Consider the following 22,074-nt stretch of genomic DNA (forward strand, 5'->3'; position numbering starts at 1 on the left):
GCCAGCAGGTCGGGTCGGGCCAGCGGGTCGGGCCCGTGATGATCAACTCTACCTGGTGCCCATCGGGCGCCCACACCGCAGAACTTCTGAAGGATGAAAATCCGCCCGACGGGCGGACGGATGCCCGCCGGGCGGGTTACGAGCTACACGCCTGTCGGGCGACCCAGCGCCCGATCTGGCGCCGACTGGTTTCAGCGCGTTTCATTAAGTTTATTTCCGGTTTTTGTTTGTTTTGGGAAAGACTATATAAGCCCTTAATTATTGTAATCTTATTATCTTAGTTTTTAGCATTAAGCTTTATTCTTAACTTAGTTTATTTTCTCAAATATTCCAAACACTTGGTTCTTATTTCAATTATAGTTTCAATCTTTCGGTTTTTCCCTTGTTCTTCGTTTAAGTATTATTTCGTTTCTAAGCTTTATTATTAAATTTTAATTCAGTGCTTTGTTTTATTAATTGCTTCAAATCATGTTTCTGTTCAATATTATTGTTTTGCTTATTTCAATTATGTGTGAGTAGTCTTATTCTAGGGTTTGGGAATCCATAAACTAATATGAAGGGATGATTGAATGTTGTTAATTGTGGATATTGTTGGTTGATTTCCTATTGATTGATCTCATTTACTTTGCGATTAGATTTGCGCATGTTTAATTGTATTAGTCTAGCATTATCAAGTTAAGATTCGAGAGATGCAATTTGATGTTTAGGCTTGTTTCAATAGGTAGAATTGAGATTAATACTTAGTGAGAGTCTGTTAATTTCAAGTCTATGATTAGTATCGATTCGAGAGAGCATGCTAGTCCGATTAACTACTTTATTGATTATTAGTATTGTTTATCATCCTGGATTGTTGTTCGTTGGTGTACATATGCCCTAGACCTTTCCAATTATCGTTGTAGCTTTATTATTCAAACCAAACCAATCTCTTATTTCCCGATAGTCTAGAACTTATTTTAGTAATAGAAATAACGACGTTTCCCTGTGGATTCGATCCTGACTTCCCTTGCTATCTTGTTAGTGGAATTATATAGGTTTATCTTTTATTATGTGATACGACTTAAGCCTGAAAAAGGGAAACGATTTTATTTTCTGTTATTAATTTTTTGTTCTAGATTATTGTTACATCTCAAGGGACTCGCGTTCCTTGAGATCGGATCTCACAATTGTTTGTAGTTTCTTTGTCTATGCCTAGGACCGTAGGTACTAGTAATCTTACTCCGTTCGATCCTGAACCTGAACGGACCTTTCGTAGACGAAGAAACTTTATCACACAATTGGGAGATTATTCTGAGCCTGAATCTGAACATCTTGTTGGTGATCTATTTCATACAGATTCAGAGATGGGTGACGAAGAAGTTGAGGCGAGGCTTACATACTATTCTAAGCCAAGTTTGTCTGTGCTACCTAAGGCGATCATGCCTTCTATTGCAGCTGAGAGTTCAAAATTGAACGTGCTTTGATAAATATGATTGAGAGGTACCAATTCGGTGGGGAGGAGGGTGAGGACCCTAATCTTCATATTCAGTCCTTCATTCAATATTGCTCTACTATCAAGCAGAAGAATGTGACCCCAGGACAGACTATGGAGATGCTTTTCCCATTTTCTCTGAGTGGAAAAGCGAAGTTGTGGATCAATGGGCTCAATCGAGCGGCTATGAAAATTACGTACTAGGAATCTTTGGCCCTTGCATTCTATGTGAAATACTTTCCACCTGAGAAGACAACCCGTCTGAGGAGTCAGATTATTTCTATTACTCAACACACAGATGAGAGTTTGTTCGAAGTCTGGGAAAGGTTTAAAGATTTGAAGAGAGAGAGTGCCCACACCATGGTCTACAATCGTGGTTCTTGATTCAACAATTCTGTAATGGTCTGGGTAATGATTCTAGGCTTATTTTGGATTCTGCCGCTAGTGGGAAATTCATGCAACTTCATGTGTCTAGAGCCATGGAGGTGATTGAGGATATGGCCATTCATAATGCCCAGTACGGGAATCCTAGTGGTCTATCTAACAAGGGTGGTAAGCATGAGTTAAATTCCATTGAACAACTGACTGCCCAATTGACTGCTTTACATTACAAATTTGATAATATGCAAGCAACAACATCTCAATTTGCCCAACCTACTAGTGTAGCTACAATGAGTGCCCAATCTGTGAATGTCTGTGATAGTTGTGGTATATCTGGCCATTATGCACAGGAGCGTAGAAGCTCCATCGAGCAATGTAATGCATTTCAATCCTACAAGCAGAATGATTTATACTCCAATTCCTATAATGAGGGGTACAAACATAATCCCCTACTATCTAACAGGAGTATGAATATTCAAAACTCACATCAGGTTCAACATCCCCCACCACCACATCACAATTCCAACCACGGAGCAACTATAATCAACAGTCTGATGGACCACCTGGGTTCTCTAGACAACAGACACAACCTCCACAATCACAGCCTCGGGCCACTCAGTCTGATCCTATGTTGGTGGAGATGCGTAATATGATGCTCCAGATGCAGAAGTCTCTAAATGAAAAGGATGCTAAAATTGATGCTCTTGCCGCTCATAATAAAATCATTGATAATCAGTTGGCCCAGATGGTCATTAGTCTTGCAGGGAGAACACAAGGACAACTTCCTTCACAGCACGAGAATAGATAAACTGCAAATGCTATCACCTTGCGAAGCGGGCATGGGTATGAAGGTCCTTCTATGCTTGTAGATGTTGATTCTAGGGAGTCTGCCAGTGGTCTGGTAGAGAAAGTAGCTGAGAAGGTAGTCATGGAAGAGATACAAGCTGAAAAGGTAGTCTGTGAGAAAGAGGCTACACCCGAGGTTAAGAAGGGAACTAGTATTCAAGTACCACCTATTGCACTTCCCTTCCCAAAACGGCAACTCAAAAGTAATCTAGACAAACAGTTTGGCAAATTCTTGGATGTGGTAAAAAACTTGCAGGTAACGGTTCCTTTTACTGGATTGATTTTACAGGTTCCTGCATATGCTAAGTTTATGAAAGATATTTTGACCAGGAAACGTGCTTTTTGTGAGGTAGAGACTGTAGATTTTACTGAAGAATGTAGTGCTTTGTTGCAAAATAAGTCTCCACCTAAACTTAAAGAACCCGAGAGTTTTTCCATCCCATGTAACATTGGCATCATTTTTATTGATAAAGCTTTGTGTGATCTAGGTGCTAGTGTGTCTGTTCTGCCCTTGTCTGTCTGTACTAAATTAAACATGGGTGAGCTTAAGGTTACCAACATTACACTACAAATGGCAGACCGTTCTATGAAATACCCCTTAGGTGTTTTAGATGATGTTCCCGTTAGAGTAGGTAAGTTTTACATACCTGTGGATTTTGTGGTGGTAGACATGCAGGAGGACTCCCGAATTCCCATTATCTTAGGTAGACCATTCCTTCATACGGCAGCGGCGATTATAGATGTGAAAAGTGGGAAATTAACTATGTCTGTGGGGTATGATAAGGTTACTTTTAATCTGAATAGTGCCTTAAAGAGTCCCATGCTAGAGGAAGAACAATGTTATCGAATTGATGTGGTTGATTTTATTATGCGAGATAACGTCTCCCAAGCCCTCGAAAAGGATCATTTGGAGGCAGTGTTTTGTTGTGAATCTTTTGCAGGTGATGGTAGTTCTTAGAGCGTTAAAGTGGATGCTCTAGAGTTGGCTCTTGATGGTGGAGAGCTTGAACTCTAGGAGAGCACCAAGACGAAGAGGTTAGTTCGGCTTGTTTGTTCTGTGAAAGAGGTAAAGAAACCCAACTTAAAACTCTTCCTGCTAATCTGAAATATGCATTTTTGGATGATGAGAAGCTTTTCCCTGTGATCGTCAGTACTGAACTTGATGCAGACCAGTTATCCCAACCTCTTACCGTGTTGAAAAAGCATAAAAAGGCCATTGGGTACAGTATTGATGATCTAAAGGGTATTAGCCCAGATTTTTGCATGCATAGGATACATTTAGATGATAATCAAAAGCCATGCATTCAACCTCAACGTCGTCTGAACCCCATCATGCAAGATGTTGTGAAAGCTGAAGTTATGAAATTGCTTGATGCGGGTATTGTTTATGTTGTGTCTGTTTCTAAGTGGGTGAGTCCTGTTCAGGTAGTCCCAAAGAAAAGGGGGACGAATGTGGTTAGAAATGAAAAGAATGAGTTGATCCCAACTAGGGTAGTTACAGGGTGGCACATGTGTATTGACTATAGGCGTCTAAATGTTACTACTAAAAAGGAACACTTTCCCCTTCCTTTATTGATCAAATGTTGAAAAGGCTAGCCTGTCATAAGTTTTTTTTGTTATCTGGATAGTTATTCTGTCTTTTTCCGAATCCCCATACATCTAGATGATCAGGAAAAGACCACTTTCATCTGTCCCTATGGTACTTTTGCATATCATAGGATGTCCTTTGGTCTGTGTAATGCACCTGATACTTTTCAACGTTGCATGATGAGCATCTTTTCTGAGTTTATAAAGTCTATCTTGAAAGTGTTTATGGATGATTTTAGTGTCTAGGGTACTTCCTTTTATTCCTGTTTGGCTAATCTGACTAAAGTGTTAAAAAAAATTTGAAAAATATAACTTGGTCTTAAATTGGGAAAAGTATCATTTCATGGTTACTGAAGGGGTGGTCTTGGGACATTTGATATCTGATAAGAGCATTCAGGTGGATCGTGCTAAGGTCCAAGTGATTGAAAAATTGCACTCTCCAGTTAATGTGAAGGGTGTAAGAAGTTTTCTTGGTCATGCAGGGTTTTATCGCCGCTTTATCAAGGACTTTTCTAAAATTGTTAAACCACTAACCCAGCTCCTCCTCAAAGATGCTCCATTTGTGTTTACTGATGCTTGTCTTGAGGCCTTTGACAGGATTAAACAGGCATTAATCACGGCTCCTACCATCCATTCTCCCGAGTGGGACCTACCGTTCGAGATTATGTGTGATGCAAGTGACTATGCAGTTGGGGCAGTTTTGGGTCAGAGAAAGGAAAGGGTCTTGCATGCTATCTACTATGCTAGGTAGACCTTAGATGAAGCTCAGGTTAATTATGCTACTACCGAATTAAAAACCTTGCATTGTTCGGATTAAAAAAACTAGTCAACTACTTCAATTATACGTAGACACGTAGTATATCTTTATACCAAATCTCTACCTAGTCTATCTATATCTGTTATTTAAAAAGGAAAACCACAAACGATTAGACGACATGTGTCACCCCATCTTTCATCCACAAAATTTGTTTTTTTTCTTCCAATTTTTCCTTTGCTTGTTTGTTATACGAAGCATTTTACAGTTTTTATACCTCTTTCACTTCATCCTCCTTATTCAACATCAATTCACCATTTAGTTTATTTATTCATTCAACATCTTCCACTTCATCTCCCTCTTTTACATTAACCATCTATTTTATACTTCCTCTGTTTCAAAAAAATTGCAACACTTTGACTATCACGTTTGCCAAAGTATAACTTTGACCTAATTATTTCTAATTATCTTGTTTTAAAAGTTAATATTATGAAAGTACATAATGAGACCAATTCAACGACATTTTACTCGATAACATTTGCTTTTTATAGATTAGTAAAATATATGGTCAAAGTTGGTATATAAATAGTGGCAAAACTAAAAGTGTTGCAAATTTTTTGAAACGAGGGAAGTATATTTTTTTCAACTTTTAAAATCCAACCCTATATAAATCATATATTCCCATTAGAATCACAAGCCCTCAATAAAATTAGCACTTTAAAAGACATCTTAACAAACACTATATAATTGCCCGTTTATTGAATTAAGACCTTAGACCTTAGATCTTAGATGAAGGTCTTGCATGCTATCTGTCACAGAGGGCCTGGTTAGACAATTTCAGTGACCATAATGAAGCATCTGAATCTTTTGAATCTTTTTATGTTTACAGACGTCGTGAATCTGCTTTCATGGCCTCTCTTGAGAACATTAATCGGATATCTGAGGATATGACATTGGATGACATTGCTAAACTTCGTCCTTATCCGTTGTACGTGGAGGAAAATGTTCCTTCGGGTTCGTCTACTCCTTTTTATCTGCTGGTATGTGTTATGGGCCTTTGTATGCAGAGCTAAATGGTGAGTGGTTGGGTCGTGCAACCAGGCTTGACTACGCTGGGGTTGGCAATGACTTCTATGCTATGCCAGAGGGTTATTGTCTGGTCTTGCCAGATGTGTCTGCTCGTATCACTCATCCCCCTCTAGGTCATATTGGCATGTATGCTCACAACCACGACTATGGGCTCCGCTTTCCTCTAGATACGTCTCTTGTTAAAATACTCAAGGCTTTTAACAATTTCCTCGCCCAATTTCACCCCTTGTTGTTCGGGGTTTGATCTGCTACTTATGGGTTGTCGTTTCAAGGGTTTACCAGATACTTTCTCTTTGCAAACGCCTCCATCGTCTCCGTACTTCTTCTACCTCCCCTGAGGTTGTGGGTTGGTATTCTCTGTATTCTGCGAAGTTGAAAATGACTTCTCTTGGTACCCCTACTGGGGTGAAGAACTGGAACGACCGCTTATCTAAGGACTATCCAGCCCCAATGGGGTTTGTCCAGCCTCGTATGCGCATGGCAGGTATTGATACGCTGGTTGGTCTGCTTCAAGAAGACGAGGCCTTTGCTTGGTTTAAGATCGTTCATGCTGTCACGGAGTCAGGGAAGGGCCTACCATGCCCAAAAATTGGCTTCCCCCTTCCAATTATATTTTGCGCAACGACATGCTCTCTACTGTGTTTTTATGCAACACCGACCCTCAAGGTTGGTTTTTTTTCTCCCCCATTTTTTTCATCTTTTCTCTCTATTTCTCTCTATTTCTTCTCTTCTTTTCTCTTTTTTTATTATTTTATTCTTTCATTTTTCTTTAACGCTTGTTCTCATAATGTTCTGCGCCTAACCGATTGTTCTGGATTGGTGCAGGTCTTCAGTTCGTGAACCTGGAGGCTATAGGTCTAGGTCCGAATGAGGAAATTTTAACCAACGAGCCTGTTGACGCTTCGGCATAGGAGGCGTATAAAACGCTTGCTGAAATGGCTACCAGTGGTCAGCGTGCTCCTATTCGCGGTCGATACAATTCGATGTGGTGGGACTAGCAGAGGAAGTTCTATTATCCGCGGTGATGACTCTGGGCGGGTTAGCTCTGGCCGCGAGTCGACCCCAATCCCTCCTCTTGCTCGAACTACTCCCTCTAAAACAATAATTGGATCATTGCCCTGTCAAGCAGAGTAAACGTAAGCTAACCTCGGGGGTTTAACCGAGTAAACCCCTTCCAATGCTTAAGTCAGCAAGTGTATAAGAAATCTTAAGAGAAAGAAAGTAGAGAGAAGGTGGAGAAAGTACCAAGAATATGTGGGGGTTATAGGCGTACAATTCTATACTTTGACCTACTCAGATGTCTCCATGTGTGTGACGGCGATGTATTTACTTTTGTCGTCTAGCCTGTAATTCCTTTGGACTTATGTTGTTCTGCGAGGTATGGCCTACCTCTGTGAGTTTGGTCTGCCCTGGGGCCTTTGATCTGCTAGACCAACACCACTTGGTTTTGACCTCCCGACCTTGCCCATAACTTTGGTCTGCTCTGGGCTTGTAGCTTTGCTTTGCTACCTAAGGTTTGTCTCTACTAATAAGACTTCATACAGTTCTGATGATCTTCATGTCCAAAGGGAGTGGGTACTACGATGATGATCTTCTTGTTGTTCTTGACTCTTTAAGATTACAGAATTCAGAAGTCTAACGATGAAATCAGCATCCCAAGTTTGTCAAACTGCATAACTGGGTCAACTGATCAAATTATTTGACAACCTGACAAAAAGGAGCTCCTACATTAAAGGCCATGACTTGAATTCCTAGATGTTATGATTACTGCATTTCGGAATGAAAGGTGGTCGATAGAGAGGTGAGGCGTCCAGAAGCTTAACATAAAGTATATACAGAGTCAATAAAAGTCAAACTATAAAAAAAAAATTAAGGTAATTGGAGGTAATAATAAGGGGATGAAGAATAAGCTAGTGTTTGTAAGAAGAAATTAAAAGGGGAATAGTTACCCTCCTCACCAATGGAGTAATAGTTACCTAGTTACCCACCATCTCACCAAGGTGATTATTACCCCATCTATACCTAGTCTATAAAAAGGAAGACCATTGATTGTTAGACGACACGTATTACCTGTATCTTTCATCCACACGTGTCACCTCCATCTTTCATCCAATTCTTTTTTCCTTTTGTTGTTTGTTATACGAAGTATTTATTTTACATATTCAACACCTCTTCCACTTGATCTTTCTCCTTTAACATCAATTTACTAATTCATATATTCATTCAACGTCTTGCACTCCATCTCCGGCACTCAATATTAATTCACCATCTAATTTATATATTTTCAACTTTTAAATTTCACCTCTATATAAATCATATATTCCCACTAAAATCACCTCTATAATCAACACTTTAAAATACGGCTTAACAATGACTATATAATCGGTCGTTCATTGATCGGGATCAAAAGCTAGTTTAAGGTAATAGCTTCCCCCTCCCTTCTCCTCACAAGTCACAACAACACAACACCACCCTCTTTGCAACCACCTCAATTCACCTTCATTTTCCTTTTATTAACCCCTTGATCTATTAGACTATTACACTCAATTCAAACATGGCCTAAATGGGTTCCCCCTTGATCTATTAGACTATTACACTCAATTCAAACATGCCCTAAATGAGAAGCCAATCATTTGGAAGACTGAGTAAAATGAAAAAGATGGAAACGTATACGGAGTACTAACAGCAAAGGCTCGAAGTGATTGGGTTGGAGCTTATACCGAACTCTCACTTGGGTCCCAAGTGTTTTTCAAATTATGCAATCAAAATCTGTGTGTCATTCATATTCTATACACAATCAGGCAAAAATGCCCAAAACTAGACTTGTTAAAATTTTGGTACTACTGTCGTCTGTCACAAATCACAATAGCAACGCAAGGAATTCATGGTGGGACGCGTTGTATGGAGTACAAGTAACCAATCTAGGGGCTCACAATGCACAATGCACAATGCACAAGCACAATTGCACAAACGATGTGGCAGTCCTAAACACACTATTCTAGCTCAGCCAATGAGTCTCAAATGAGAGTTGAGACACAGAACGGATGCCCCGTTGGATAAGTTAAACACAAGTTGAAACTAAGACCAAGCAGAAAACTGGAAAAACATAAAAGATAACTAGAAAAATATCCAGTCTAAATTCTAGACTAGGCTCTTAATGAAGACACCAGACATGCCCCCATGCTTGGTTGCATCGACACACATTTTGTTTCGATAAGATGAAAGTAAAATGTTTTTGTTTCATAAGCTCTAACAATAGGAATAGGATGTAAGAAGGTTAGGAATTTCCTCAGGACCTCAGCAGAAGCATGAGTAAGCATTCTATGCTAGTACATATGCTTCATTAAGCAAGTTTCGTAACTAGCCAATACTTTCTCTTCTTGCCTTTTATATTTGTGCAAGAACCACTTAATTTTCCAAGTTTCATACACACTGACAAATATGCAAACACAGGAGGATTGTGCTCATCTGAACATGCAAAATATCATTGGACTCCAGTTGAGTAGTTGACGTGAAAAATCATTTCTGCTACTTGAACCCACAAGTGTGGGAACCTTCTGTTATTGCAAAAATTACCCCCCGGGTCAAGGAACATAACAAGACACCGCTAAATGTAAGTGGCAAAATGTTCACCTAAGTGCTTTCAAAATGCTACAAAGTCTCATCCGGGAACAGATAATTTCACAAATTTAAACATAACAAATGCTATAAAACCATAGATCAATTCTGCCTCACTATCGTCAGAAATTAAGCAATCCCCCGCCACCTAGAAAATCCCCTGTAATATTAGCTTCAAACACCTAAAATGGAGAAAAAACCAACTTTTGCATCAAATCCAGCTAAAACTGCGGATGTTAGGTGATATTCCCAAGTATATATACCTTATGTGGAGGTCTATTAAAATCTAACACTAGAACAAAACCTCATCTTTCGAAGAAATCAAATATCCTATCACATAAAATAAGACCAGGTAACTGAGGAAATCTCAAACAACAACCAAGTCAGTGCAATTTGGACGCTAACACGTTTTATTGGTACACATTTATTATGTTATGGGTTTTGCTTTATTGGTACAAACAAAATATGGTAGTCATCATCACCAATAACAAACAAATTTGTACCAGCTTGTTAGCCTCCAAAATGTACAAGCCCGGATATGTTTCTAGCCAACCTCCCAGTTAATACGATATATCTGCAACTCTTCCCAAATTCTAAATATTCAACAATGATGCAGCATTCATATTTACCATTTCAACCTGTAACATCACCAAATATCAACATAATCGAAGCTAAACACACCCAAAATTCGTTAAACAAATACAAATTTATTGCAACTTTGTTCAGTATTTATGACAATTCACACCAAAACCATCATAAATCCAATAGCAAGACAACTTCTATAAATCCATCCGTAACAAAAGGGCAAAGAACTGATCTTAGAAACATTCAACCCGGAAATAGGAGAGAGAAAAAGAAGGACCTCGAAAGATCTAAAAGCGATGAGACAGTTTCTCCTTCTCCAGGTACCACTGAACATAGGAGTACACTCCGACGAGAGGTCCGAGCAAAAGGGTGGTGCTGATATAATTCTCCGTCACCTTGTGGCTAAGTTTTCCGGGAAGATCTTTCCATAATCCAGGCATCACCTTTTGTTGGTACGGAGACAAAGCGTACTGCACCATCTTCATCTTCACCGGAATCTTACCCATTACTTCTCACGACGGCGGCGATCAGGAAATCTTAAGTTGTGGAGATTGGAGGTGGTTGTAAGATTGGAAGAAGAAAATTTGTAAAAGGCGTTTAATGCCAAGGGGTGGAAAAACAAATAAAAAAGGTTTCGTGGGCTGTCCACTGTCGTTTGGACCTTATAATATGGGCTTGGATTTGCTCAGTTTCGTTTTTGGATTTTCATTGGTTAAAACTTACCCGAGGCGATAATACTATAGAAAACAAACTAGTGTTATTGGTCCGGGGTTATTTATATGATTTTGAAATTACTTTTAAAAATAAAACATCACTGACATATGCTGTAAATTTTATTATACGAAGCATTATGTATGTAGTATATTGTTTAAGAACTAAAACTGAAGAATGAACTTTTTGAGGGATTTACTTGATTTGTAGAAAATTTTAATTTTTTGTTCTTCATATATGTACTCCGTAGTACCTTATAAGAAATTTCTTAAATTACAAATTTTACATTGGGTTACAAACTTACATACCTTTTAAGGGGAACATATTGGGTCAGCTAAAAAATAAGTACAATATTTGTTTTCTTATTTTCGGTTACATATTTTTAACAATTCTATGTACGATTTGAACAACTTTCAAAAATAATAAAAGATACTTATAGATTTGAGTATATAAAGAAAAGTTAAACCATTTTTTGTTATTATAAATGGGTATTTATAGCACATTTTTTTTTATTGATTTAAAGTCATAAGTTGATGAATTGGAGTGGTGGTTAAAACTTTAGATCAACAAAAACAAGATCATGAGTTCGAGCATTGATATCAGCATCTATTTGTGAGGTAACAATAAGTGTAATATGTACACATGACATGGCGTCATGTTATTAGCCATGTAATGGCAACACGTGGAGAAATATCATGCATTCACACATTTTATTTGTATGGACAAAATGATAATGTATAAATTATTATCATCAATAAACTAGCTATATACTAAAAGACACACCAAAAATGATATATGTCATCTCATGGTGTATCCTTGTCTTTTATTTTTATTTTTTAAAAATATCTTTATTAAAGAAACTTTTTAAAACTTAATATTAAATATACTAGCTACAATAAGTTAAAAAAAAGTCTTAGTATCATTATACATCAATACCTCCATACTCGTACAACCTATTTACAAAATTTAATTAAAAATGATACAAAAAAAATATGTGTCACTAACGATTTTTTCCGCACATTTCTTACTACCAAAATCGGATAAATATTAAGAATCAAACTATATTAAAGCAAAGTGGTGAGTAATGAGGAGCCTTCAAAACCCCAACTCTCAACCCACAACTATTCCACATCATCACCATTAATTCCCTAAATTACATTTATCCATATATGAAACTTTTATATAAGCTAATTATACATAAAGTCGAACTACAAATAATACGAAAAAAAATTATTGGCAAAAAAAAGTACACGTAGTAAATTCTTTATTCGTTAAATGGGATAAAAACACAAATAAATAAGGGAAAAAAATATCTGGTGCTAATCAAAGGGGATTAAAATTTCCTTTCAATATTCAAAGCACGTTTCCATTTCGCATCCTATCAAGATCGACATGTTGACATGATTCAGTATGCAAATACAAATATTTATGACATAATTCTAATATTCTTAATTGAAGTTATTAAATACAATATTATTGTCAATCTTGATTTTCTTAGAATTAAACTGCAAATTCGGTATAACAAAAGAGGTATTATGATTATCATTAAAGTCTAATAATTAAAAACAATTATATTTGTACTTTGTTTTGATAAAAACAAATCTACAAAATAATTAAACAAAATTCTAAAAATATCAAATATTCTAAACAATATTCAATTCACATGTATCACTAAGACCTAATTGTTGTTCAGTTTGAATTTTGACCTTACCCAATCAAATTTGTATTAAAAATCAATTTTAAAATATTAAACATTGTCAATTTTCATGGTCCTTTCTTTTTAGGCAAGGTGGTGGAAGGGTGGTTTCGTGGTGGAAGGAAAATTTTAAAGAGTAGTTTTCATGGGATTTTAAGGGGGTTGTTTCTTGGGTTGTGGTTGAGGTTCGGAGATTTTTATCCATATATACATCTAAGATTTTGATTATAGTTTGATTAATTGATTGATTTTCGTTGGTGGTGGAGAGAATTTTTGGTAGCTTGATAAGGGTTTTTGGTGGTTGAGTGCGTTGGTACATGCAAGTGTTTAGGGGTAGAGGATCAGAAAGGTACGTGGGTGCTTTTGTTGGCTAGGGTGGGTTGGTCGAACGATGGTGGGAATGTGGGATAGGCATGTAGGGGTCAAGGTGTTGGTTATTGACGATTAAGGTGGCCTTGAAGTAGAGGAAAGGAAAGGGAAAGTGGTTGGCGGCTGGTGGTACAGAGTGCGAATGGCTATGGAAACTAATTGAATTGAAAACCTAGGGGGTAGAGAATCAGTATAGAAAACTTCTAGGAAATTAATGATATATTTGAATTAACAAACAACCTCCAAGGAAAAGGGTAGGTCGATTCTCTTATCATTTATTGGAGGCATCAAACCAAACGCCCCCTTAGTACAAGTAATCAATCAAAATATAATTATATATATTCACATCTTAAACAATAAAATGACACATAAATATATGAAAATATATGATCAAATAGTAAAAAGAAAATACTTCTTTTAAAAAAAATAGAGATCATTAATAAAAAATCATTAAGATAACGAGGAGCCTTCAAAACCCCAACTCTCAACCTACAACTACTTCACACCATCACCATTAATTCCCTAAATTATGTTTATCCACATAGGAAACTTTTATATAAGTTTATTATACATAAAGTCAGACTACACATAACACGAAAAAACTATTGGAAAAAAAAGGTAATAAATTCTTTATGGTAAATGAAGAGTCAATTCGGGAAAAAGGAAGAGAGGAAAGGAAATGATCTTTGTAAGGTGGTTGACTTTACGAATGGGTTGGGTGAAATTAAACACAGATGGTGCTTCTCGTGGGAATCCAGGTATGTGGTCTGATAAGAGGCCCAAGAGGGGAGCTACATGAGGTGTTTTCTGCTCGCTGCGGTAACTGCTCGTGTACAAGAGTTGAACTGCTAGGGGTTCTAAGGGGACTTGCAGTAGCTTGGGATGCTGGTCACAAGAGAGTCCAACTCTCTGTGGATTCGAAAGTGGTCGGTCAATTGTTGGTAGATACGGCTATTCCGAATTCACCATTCTTTCATATCGTCAGGGAATGTAGAAGTATTTTAAGAAGGCAAGGTTGGGAGGTGACTGTTCAACACTGTTATCGTGAAGCTAACAGAGTTGCAGATTGGCTTGCGAACTTTGTGTAGGAACAATGACTAGTAATGAACGAATAAACTTATCTTTAACCAAGTCGTGGCGTGTATGAACACTGCCCTAAAGTTGAATTTGCCCCGTTACGTACACACGGTCTCTTGACAATCAACCTCCAGGGTTACACGACATCTATCTCGTTGGTGTAGTACAAAAAGATAGATTAAAAACGAAATTGAACGTTGCCCAAAATGAATCAGAGAGTATGTGTTTGAGAGGAAAATTTTCGGAGAGCAATTTTTCTGTGTTTTCTTTGTGAAGGAGGAAGCCAAAATAAATAACGGAAGGCTGAAGAATTATTTCGGGAAGGAAATAAATTCGGTAATCAATTAGAATCAATCAACGACTCAATTTCCGGAATAAAATCTGTAACCGTTATGGAAAATATTCGGTTACCAAAATACAACAACTAGCCGTTACACGGGATTGATTGGTGGAAAAAAGGGCCACACCCACACCCGCGAACGCGCCGCGCCACTCGCCCTCGCCCGAGCCCGGCCCGCGCGCGCGCGTGTGCGGTGGCCTAGAGCCTCCTCTCAAGTCTTCTAACAAACCTATTAGTGGAGTGAGGATATATAAAGTGGGTAAAACTCTTATTTTTTGTCAATGTGGGACAAGCACAAATTTCATTCTTTTGAAGCATCACTACCTATACTTCCAACAATCCCCCACGTGATTCAAAAGAACAGGAAAAACTAGGAAGGAACGTTTTGGGCAACGGAGACTTTAGTTTTGAAAGTGTCAATGTCTTTTGGACTTGAATTAACACCCAACGCATACAAAAATATCTTACAGTCGTTTTAGGTAGATTTCTCATTGAACCTATCACGAAGTTAGTAAACTACTTTTGCGCGTTTCAACTTTTCTCAAATCAAGACTCGTTTTCGCAATTTGTAATTTTTTAGTGCCCCACAAAATACCCGGATTTTCATGAATGCTCTAGTGGTCCTAAGCCTTAAGGACTCTCATAGGGGATTGGGCGTAACCCCCACATTCACATAGGTAAGTTCATCAAGTTTGTACTGTCACAAACCACCTTTTCAAGGCTATGAACTTATTAAGAGCCTTAGCTCAACCTTACGCATATGACAGTTAGAAAAATACTACATCACTTTTATTATTAGGAAGGGTAGTAGTAACAAACATGAGTTCTTTTGTGATTTCGTTTGACCCATTGAACTTAGATTTCCTAAGATGGGTGTCCACCACAATTTACTCCACAATAGGCTTTAAACCCATTCCTTGTGCTGACTCAAGCACCATTTTTCTACAAAGGCCTTTGGTGAGAGGATCTGCAATATTCCTCTCGGACTTTACATACTCGAGTGATATTACATTTTTTCTGATCAGATCTCTAACTATAGCATGCCTTAAGCGAATATGCCTTCTCTTTCCATTATAGGCTTGATTTTTCGCTACCCCAATTGCAGCTTGTGAGTCACAATGCATTGAAACTGATGGAGCTGGTTTCCCCCACAATGGAATATCAGCAAGCAAACTCCTTATCCATTCAGCTTCCTGTCCTGCCAATTCTAAAGCAATAAACTCAGATTCCATAGTAGATTTGGCGATGCAAGTTTAGAGTAAAAACATAGCCACTAGTAGATTGAATTTCATCACTATCCGACACCCAATTGGCATCACAATATCCCTCAAGAACACAAGGTGCTCTATGATAATGTAAACCCCAATTGATAGTGCCTTTCAAATACTTCAATAATCTAATCAATGCATTCCAGTGATCTTGATTAGGATTATGAGTATATCTACTCAATCTACTAACCGCATATGCTATATCAGGTCTAGTGTAGTTCATCAAAAACATCAAACTTCCAATAATCTTGGCATATTGTTCCTGTGATACAGAATTACCTTTGTTCTTTTTCAAATGAATACTAGAATCATATGGGGTTTGCACTGGAGTGCAGTCAAATTGACCAAATTTCTTTAAAATCTTTTCAATATAATGAGATTGGTTTAAAGACATCCCATATGAAGTTCTAGTAATCTTTATGCCAAGAATCACATCTGCCTCTCCTAAATCCTTCATCTCAAAACAAGAATTTAGGAAAGCCTTGGTTTCGTTCACTATGTCTATATTGGTACCAAAAATTAACATGTCATCCACGTATAGACATATGAAAACGCAACCAAGTTTTGAAAGTTTGGAATAAACAAGCATCAGAATCATTTACCTGAAAGCCATTAGAAATAATAGTTTGATGAAATTTGTCATACCATTGTTTAGGTGCTTGTTTTAATCCATACAATGATCTAATGAGCCTGCATACCTTATCTTCCTGTCCAGGAACAACACATCCCTCTGGTTGCTTCATATAAATTTCTTCATTCAAATCACCATTCAAAAAAGCAGTTTTTACATCCATTTGATGCACAACAAGATCATGAATGGATGCAAGTGCAATTAAGACTCTAATGGTGGCAACTTTAGTGACAGGAGAATATGTATCAAAATAGTCTACACCATGCTTTTGACGATGACCTCCTACCACAAGCCTAGCTTTATACTTAATCAAGGATCCTTTTGGAGTATGTTTCTTAGTAAAAATCCACTTACTACATAAGGGCTTGCAACCTCTAGGAAGATCAGACAAAATCCAAGTGTTATTACTCATGATAGACTCAATTTCACTATTTATGGCCTCTAACCAAAAACTTGAATCAATTGACCTCATAGCTTCTCCATAGGATCTAGGGTTTTCTTCTAAGAGAAATGCATCAACTTCTTGCTCGTCTAATAACTCTTTCTCAATTAGGAAGGCAGTAATAAAATCGGGTCCAAAGCTAGACTCAGTTCTAGTTCTTTTACTCCTTCTAGGTTCTAGAGTCTCACTAGATGATGCAATGTCATGATGCACAATGGAAGGTGGAGATGCAACAGGTAAGCATGCTTGAACATTAACTTTCATAGGAAAAATATGCTCAAAAAACTCTACATCCCTTGACTCACGAATTGGTCCAAAACCAGATGCATCCTTAAGAATGAATCTATATGCAGCACTGTTGGACGCATAACCTATAAAAATACCATCCACGGTTTTAGGTCCAATCTTACTCCTTTGGAAATCAGGAAGTCCTATTTTTCCCAAACACCCCCACACTTTAAGGTAACCCAAATTAGGCTTAAACCCTTTCCACAATTCATATGGGGTTTTATCTAATTTTTTATGGGGAACACGGTTAAGCACATAGCAAGCAGAAAGAATTGCCTCACCCCACATGTTAGTAGGCATACCAGAACTTATAAGCATAGCATTCATCATATCCTTAAGTGTCCTATTTTTGCGTTCAGCTATTCCATTCTGTTCTGGGGTATAAGGAGCTGTAACCTCATGAATAATCCCATTAGCTTCACAAAATTTCTTTAAAGGAGTTCCATCATATTCACCACCTCTATCTGATCTAACTCTCTTTATTTTCAGGTCTAATTGGTTTTCAACCTCAGCCTTATAAATATGGAATTTCTCTTCTGCCTCATCTTTAGTACTCAATAAATAGACCTTACAATAACGAGAAAAATCATCTACAAAGGTAATATAATAACGTTTTCCTCCTCTACTCATGGAATTCTTAAAGTCGCCTAAGTCACTATGAATTAGTTCTAGTAGGGTAGAAGATCGACATACATTCTTATTAAAGGCTTTTTTCGGGTGCTTAGCTTCTACACAAACTTCACATTTGTCAAAAGAGGTATTACTAAAATCTGGAATAAGACTAAGTTGTTTGAGTCTCTTGACAGATGCAACATTCACATGACCTAGTCTAGAATGCCATAAAGAAACTGACTCGGCAATATAAACAGAAGCAGAATTATTATTATTATCAGTCACAACATCAAGCACAAATAAACCCCCATTACAAAATCCCTTACCCACAAATTCACCATTTCTGGTAAGTACAAGTTTATCAGATTCAAAAGTTAACTTGATACTTGCTTTGTTAAGTAAAGCACCAGAAATGAGGTTCCTGCGGATATCGGGTACATGCAAAATATTTTGCAAAGCAATAGTTTTTCCAGAAGTAAGCTTTAGAAAAACTTTTCCTTTGCCAAGTACACTCACAGTGCTTGAGTTGCCCATGAAGACACATTCTCCTTCAGAAACTTTTTCATAGTCTTGAAACATGTCCTTGCTCGAACAAATGTGGCGAGTTGCTCCAGTATCAACAACCCATTCAGTCACGTTGCTCACCAGATTCACCTCGGACACAACAGCAGCAATGATGTCTTCAGTGAGATTAGCTTGAGGCTTGTTCTCCTTTGGCTTGTTCTCCTTTGGCTTGTTCCCAGGTCCATGTCCTTGCCTGCATTCCCTAGCTGAATGACCATACTTACCGCAAGTATAGCAATTTCCTTTAAACTGCCTTTTCTCCTTGTTGTTGTTGTTCTGCCTTGTACCATGGAACTGATTTGGACCCTTGCCTTTCGGTCCCTTATTATAACCTGCATTTCTTTTAGTTTCAACAAGATTAGCAGTAGAGGAAGAATGGTCAGTAGTTTTTCCCTTGGTTTGGATACGGTTCTGCTCTTCAATCTTAATGTGGGAAACGAGTTCTTGAAGGGTAAAGTCTTTTTGTTTGTGTTTCATGGAATGGACATAGGTTTGCCAAGATGGGGGTAATTTCTCAAGGAGACAATTGGCTTGGAAAAGCTCACAGATTTTCATACCCTCAGCAACAATATCAGCACATAAATGTTCATACTCATGAACTTGATCAAGGACAGGCTTATCATCAGTCATACGGAAATTTAACCAACTACTACAAGCATATTTCTTAGTCCCAAAATCATCAGTTCCATACTTAGTTTTCAGAGCATCCCAAATTTCCATAGCATTCTTAGACTTACTATGAATCATATAAAGAGAAGCAGTCATGTAGTGCAACAACATCCCACGACAGGTTTTGTTATCTTTCTCAAAATCCCTAGTGGAATTAGCAGGGGCAGCAATAACAGTAAGACAATAATCTACCCCAATTTGACCCAAGAAAAACTCCATCTTATCAGACCACATCTTATAATTCTTCCCATCGAAAGGATCTAACTTAGACATATCAGGGATGAAAGGGTTGGGAAGCATGGCAGAAGTAAAAGGGATAGCAGTAGGGATATGACCAGCCATTGTAAAAATAAAACACGGAAGAAAAAATTCAACTTTAGATTGTAGGAACAATGACTAGTAATGAACGAATAAACTTATCTTTAACCAAGTCGTGGCGTGTATGAACACTGCCCTAAAGTTGAATTTGCCCCGTTACGTACACACGGCCTCTTGACAATCAACCTCCAGGGTTACACGACATCTATCTCGTTGGTGTAGTACAAAAAGATAGATTGAAAACGAAATTAAACGTTGCCCAAAATGAATCAGAGAGTATGTGTTTGAGAGGAAAATTTTCGCAGAGCAAAAATAACGGAAGGCTGAAGAATTATTTCGGGAAGGAAATAAATTCGGTAATCAATTAGAATCAATCAACGACTCAATTTCCGGAATAAAATCTGTAACCGTTATGGAAAATATTCGGTTACCAAAATACAACAACTAGCCGTTACACGGGATTGATTGGTGGCAAAAAGGGCCCCACCCACACCCGCGAACGCGCCGCGCCACTCGCCCTCGCCCGAGCCTGGCCCGCGCGCGTGTGCGGTGGCCTAGAGCCTCCTCTCAAGTCTTCTAACAAACCTATTAGTGGAGTGAGGATATATAAAGTGGGTAAAACTCTTATTTTTTGTCAATGTGGGACAAGCACAAATTTCATTCTTTTGAAGCATCACTACCTATACTTCCAACACTTTGGAGTCGATATGGAGCAGCGCTTCACTGTTTTGAGGCGATCCCTTCGAATCTTCGAAGCGTTTTATTGGAGGATTTGGGGGGCATGGCCATAGCAAGAAATCAAGAGTGGTTCCTGCTCTTGCAGCCTGAAGGCAGTAGGCTTTAGTTGGTATTTTGCTTTATTTCTTGTATTATTTTATTTTCTGTAGTTTCGTTCTGCTTCAGGGGTTTATGCCCCTCTCTTCTCACCAAAAAAATATATAGAATTTTGCTACATATGTCTAATTTATTGTTTATTAATCTGAAGCACTTTGTTTCACTGGAAAATAAATTAAACGAATTGTAAGATGATCTAATTGAAAAATTATTTGGCGTGATAAATGACGTAGTGTACATGTGTAGTTGATGAACTTAATGAATCTTTCCACTTTTATAGACTACATTTATTTTGGTCAAATGTTGAGCTGAAGAAGAATCTTGAATTTTAATTATTCAAAGTAGCATCCGGGACATCGCCCGAGCCACACACTAGTTAAAGTCATAAAATACAACATTATTGTCAATCTTGATTTTCTTAGAATTAAACTGCAAATTCGGTATAACAACGGAGCATTTTTTCATTGAAATTACTGGATTTTACTTATTAAAACTTTTTTTTTACTAAACTTCGGCTCCGTTTTATTCGACTTATTTAGTATGAACATATATTATCTGAACTTATCTGAACTTAACTGAACTTATCCGAACTTATCCGAACTTATCTGAACTTATTTTATCCCAAAAAAACTTATTTTGTCTGGAAAAAACTTATTTGTGTGTGAAAATGTCGAAAACTTAATTTGTTGAACTTATATTATTTGAAATTAACTGAATTTATTTTATCTGAAATAAATCAAAATAAGTCGAACATAATAGAGTCTTAACTTATTTTTGTTGAATTTAATTTTCACTGAATTTAAAAATTTGCAATGAATGCTATTTTTTAAAAGGGTTCGTGAAAAGGTCAGGGAATCGGGGTGTAAATATTATTCTTCACATGACCCATGTTAAGATCGTTCATGGTACGTGGCTTTCTTTTTGTTTTAGGGTGATTACGAAGAGAGGAAAAAAACTTAATAATCCTTGGCCAACAAATGAACAAAGGATGATAAATTGATAACACTTATTAAGGTGGACTAAAGAGCTTTTTCTTTTGCATTGGTGTTGAGAAATCTGCAGAATTTAAATGGGAGCTCATGAAATGGATTAGTTCAAGGTTCTTTTTCATGTAAAATTGTGTATATTGAATTGATGGTTCGGTGCTTTTGGATTGTAGCTAGGTTTACATTAATAACTAGTAAATGAGAGTTGATTTTGAAAAAATCGAAATATTTCTCATATAAGGTTTCCTTATCCAAGAAACCGGATTAGTAGTTTATATGGTGCTATATTAGTAGTTCCTTTAGCCTTTTTTGTAGTAATGTGATGAGATGATAACCAATGATGTCTTGACCTATTACGTATACATAGGTTACAGGTTTGAATCACCCACTCGGCCACTCCCCATTTACATGTAATTTATATTGCTCTTACGCCTCATTCACACACACACACACAAAACATAATGAGATAATATAGTGGAACAACATTACTAATGATGTCTTTTACCGAGGTTTGTGCACGATAAGCTACATATATAAAAAAAAATTCCTCTTATATTTGTAATTTATATTGTTATTGTTGGGATCCAAAAAGAAATAATAGAACAACATTCTTGTTCATTGGCATAGGTTACTTGATGCTACTCCGTAACTTGTTAAGGATTGTCTCCTTCAAAGTCACATCCTACAAAACCCCCCTACTCTTAACTTATTCATCTCTTAATTCTTTTTTTATTGAGTTCTTGGATCAAGTAGCAACAAATTTTGTCCTTTGCTTGCATCAAATTTCTGTAGACGGACCCCCTCAAATCACGATTGCTGTTGCATGAGTTGTCCATGCCCATTTTGTGCCATCAAACATGGGACATTTCTAGTATATATAATTGCTCATAACATGCTTAATCAATAATCACAATAAAAGTCACCTTTAAAAAATGTAATTT

General features: G+C 37.4%; 1 protein-coding gene and 1 non-coding gene across 2 annotated transcripts; both read right to left on the reverse strand.

Annotated features, from left to right (window-relative positions):
• Positions 1–1,726: 1,726 nt before the first annotated feature.
• On the reverse strand, positions 1,727–1,835 carry LOC130468306 (small nucleolar RNA R71). Its single transcript, XR_008928703.1, has one exon. It is a non-coding gene; the product is annotated as a small nucleolar RNA R71 (small nucleolar RNA).
• An 8,595-nt stretch (positions 1,836–10,430) lies between these two features.
• Positions 10,431–10,941, reverse strand: LOC110804465 (cytochrome b-c1 complex subunit 8). Its single transcript, XM_022010057.2, has one exon. It carries the CDS (start codon positions 10,832–10,834, stop codon positions 10,616–10,618), a length of 219 nt encoding a protein of 72 aa, XP_021865749.1. The 5' UTR covers positions 10,835–10,941; the 3' UTR covers positions 10,431–10,615.
• Between the last annotated feature and the right edge of the window lie 11,133 nt (positions 10,942–22,074).

This window comes from Spinacia oleracea, chromosome 2 (assembly GCF_020520425.1).
Source record: "Spinacia oleracea cultivar Varoflay chromosome 2, BTI_SOV_V1, whole genome shotgun sequence".
NCBI classification, from domain to species: Eukaryota; Viridiplantae; Streptophyta; class Magnoliopsida; order Caryophyllales; family Amaranthaceae; genus Spinacia; species Spinacia oleracea.

Excerpts from the sequence above, each read along its gene's own strand:
- LOC110804465 (XM_022010057.2), bottom strand. The coding sequence starts at position 10,834 with ATGGGTAAGATTCCGGTGAAGATGAAGATGGTGCAGTACGCTTTGTCT.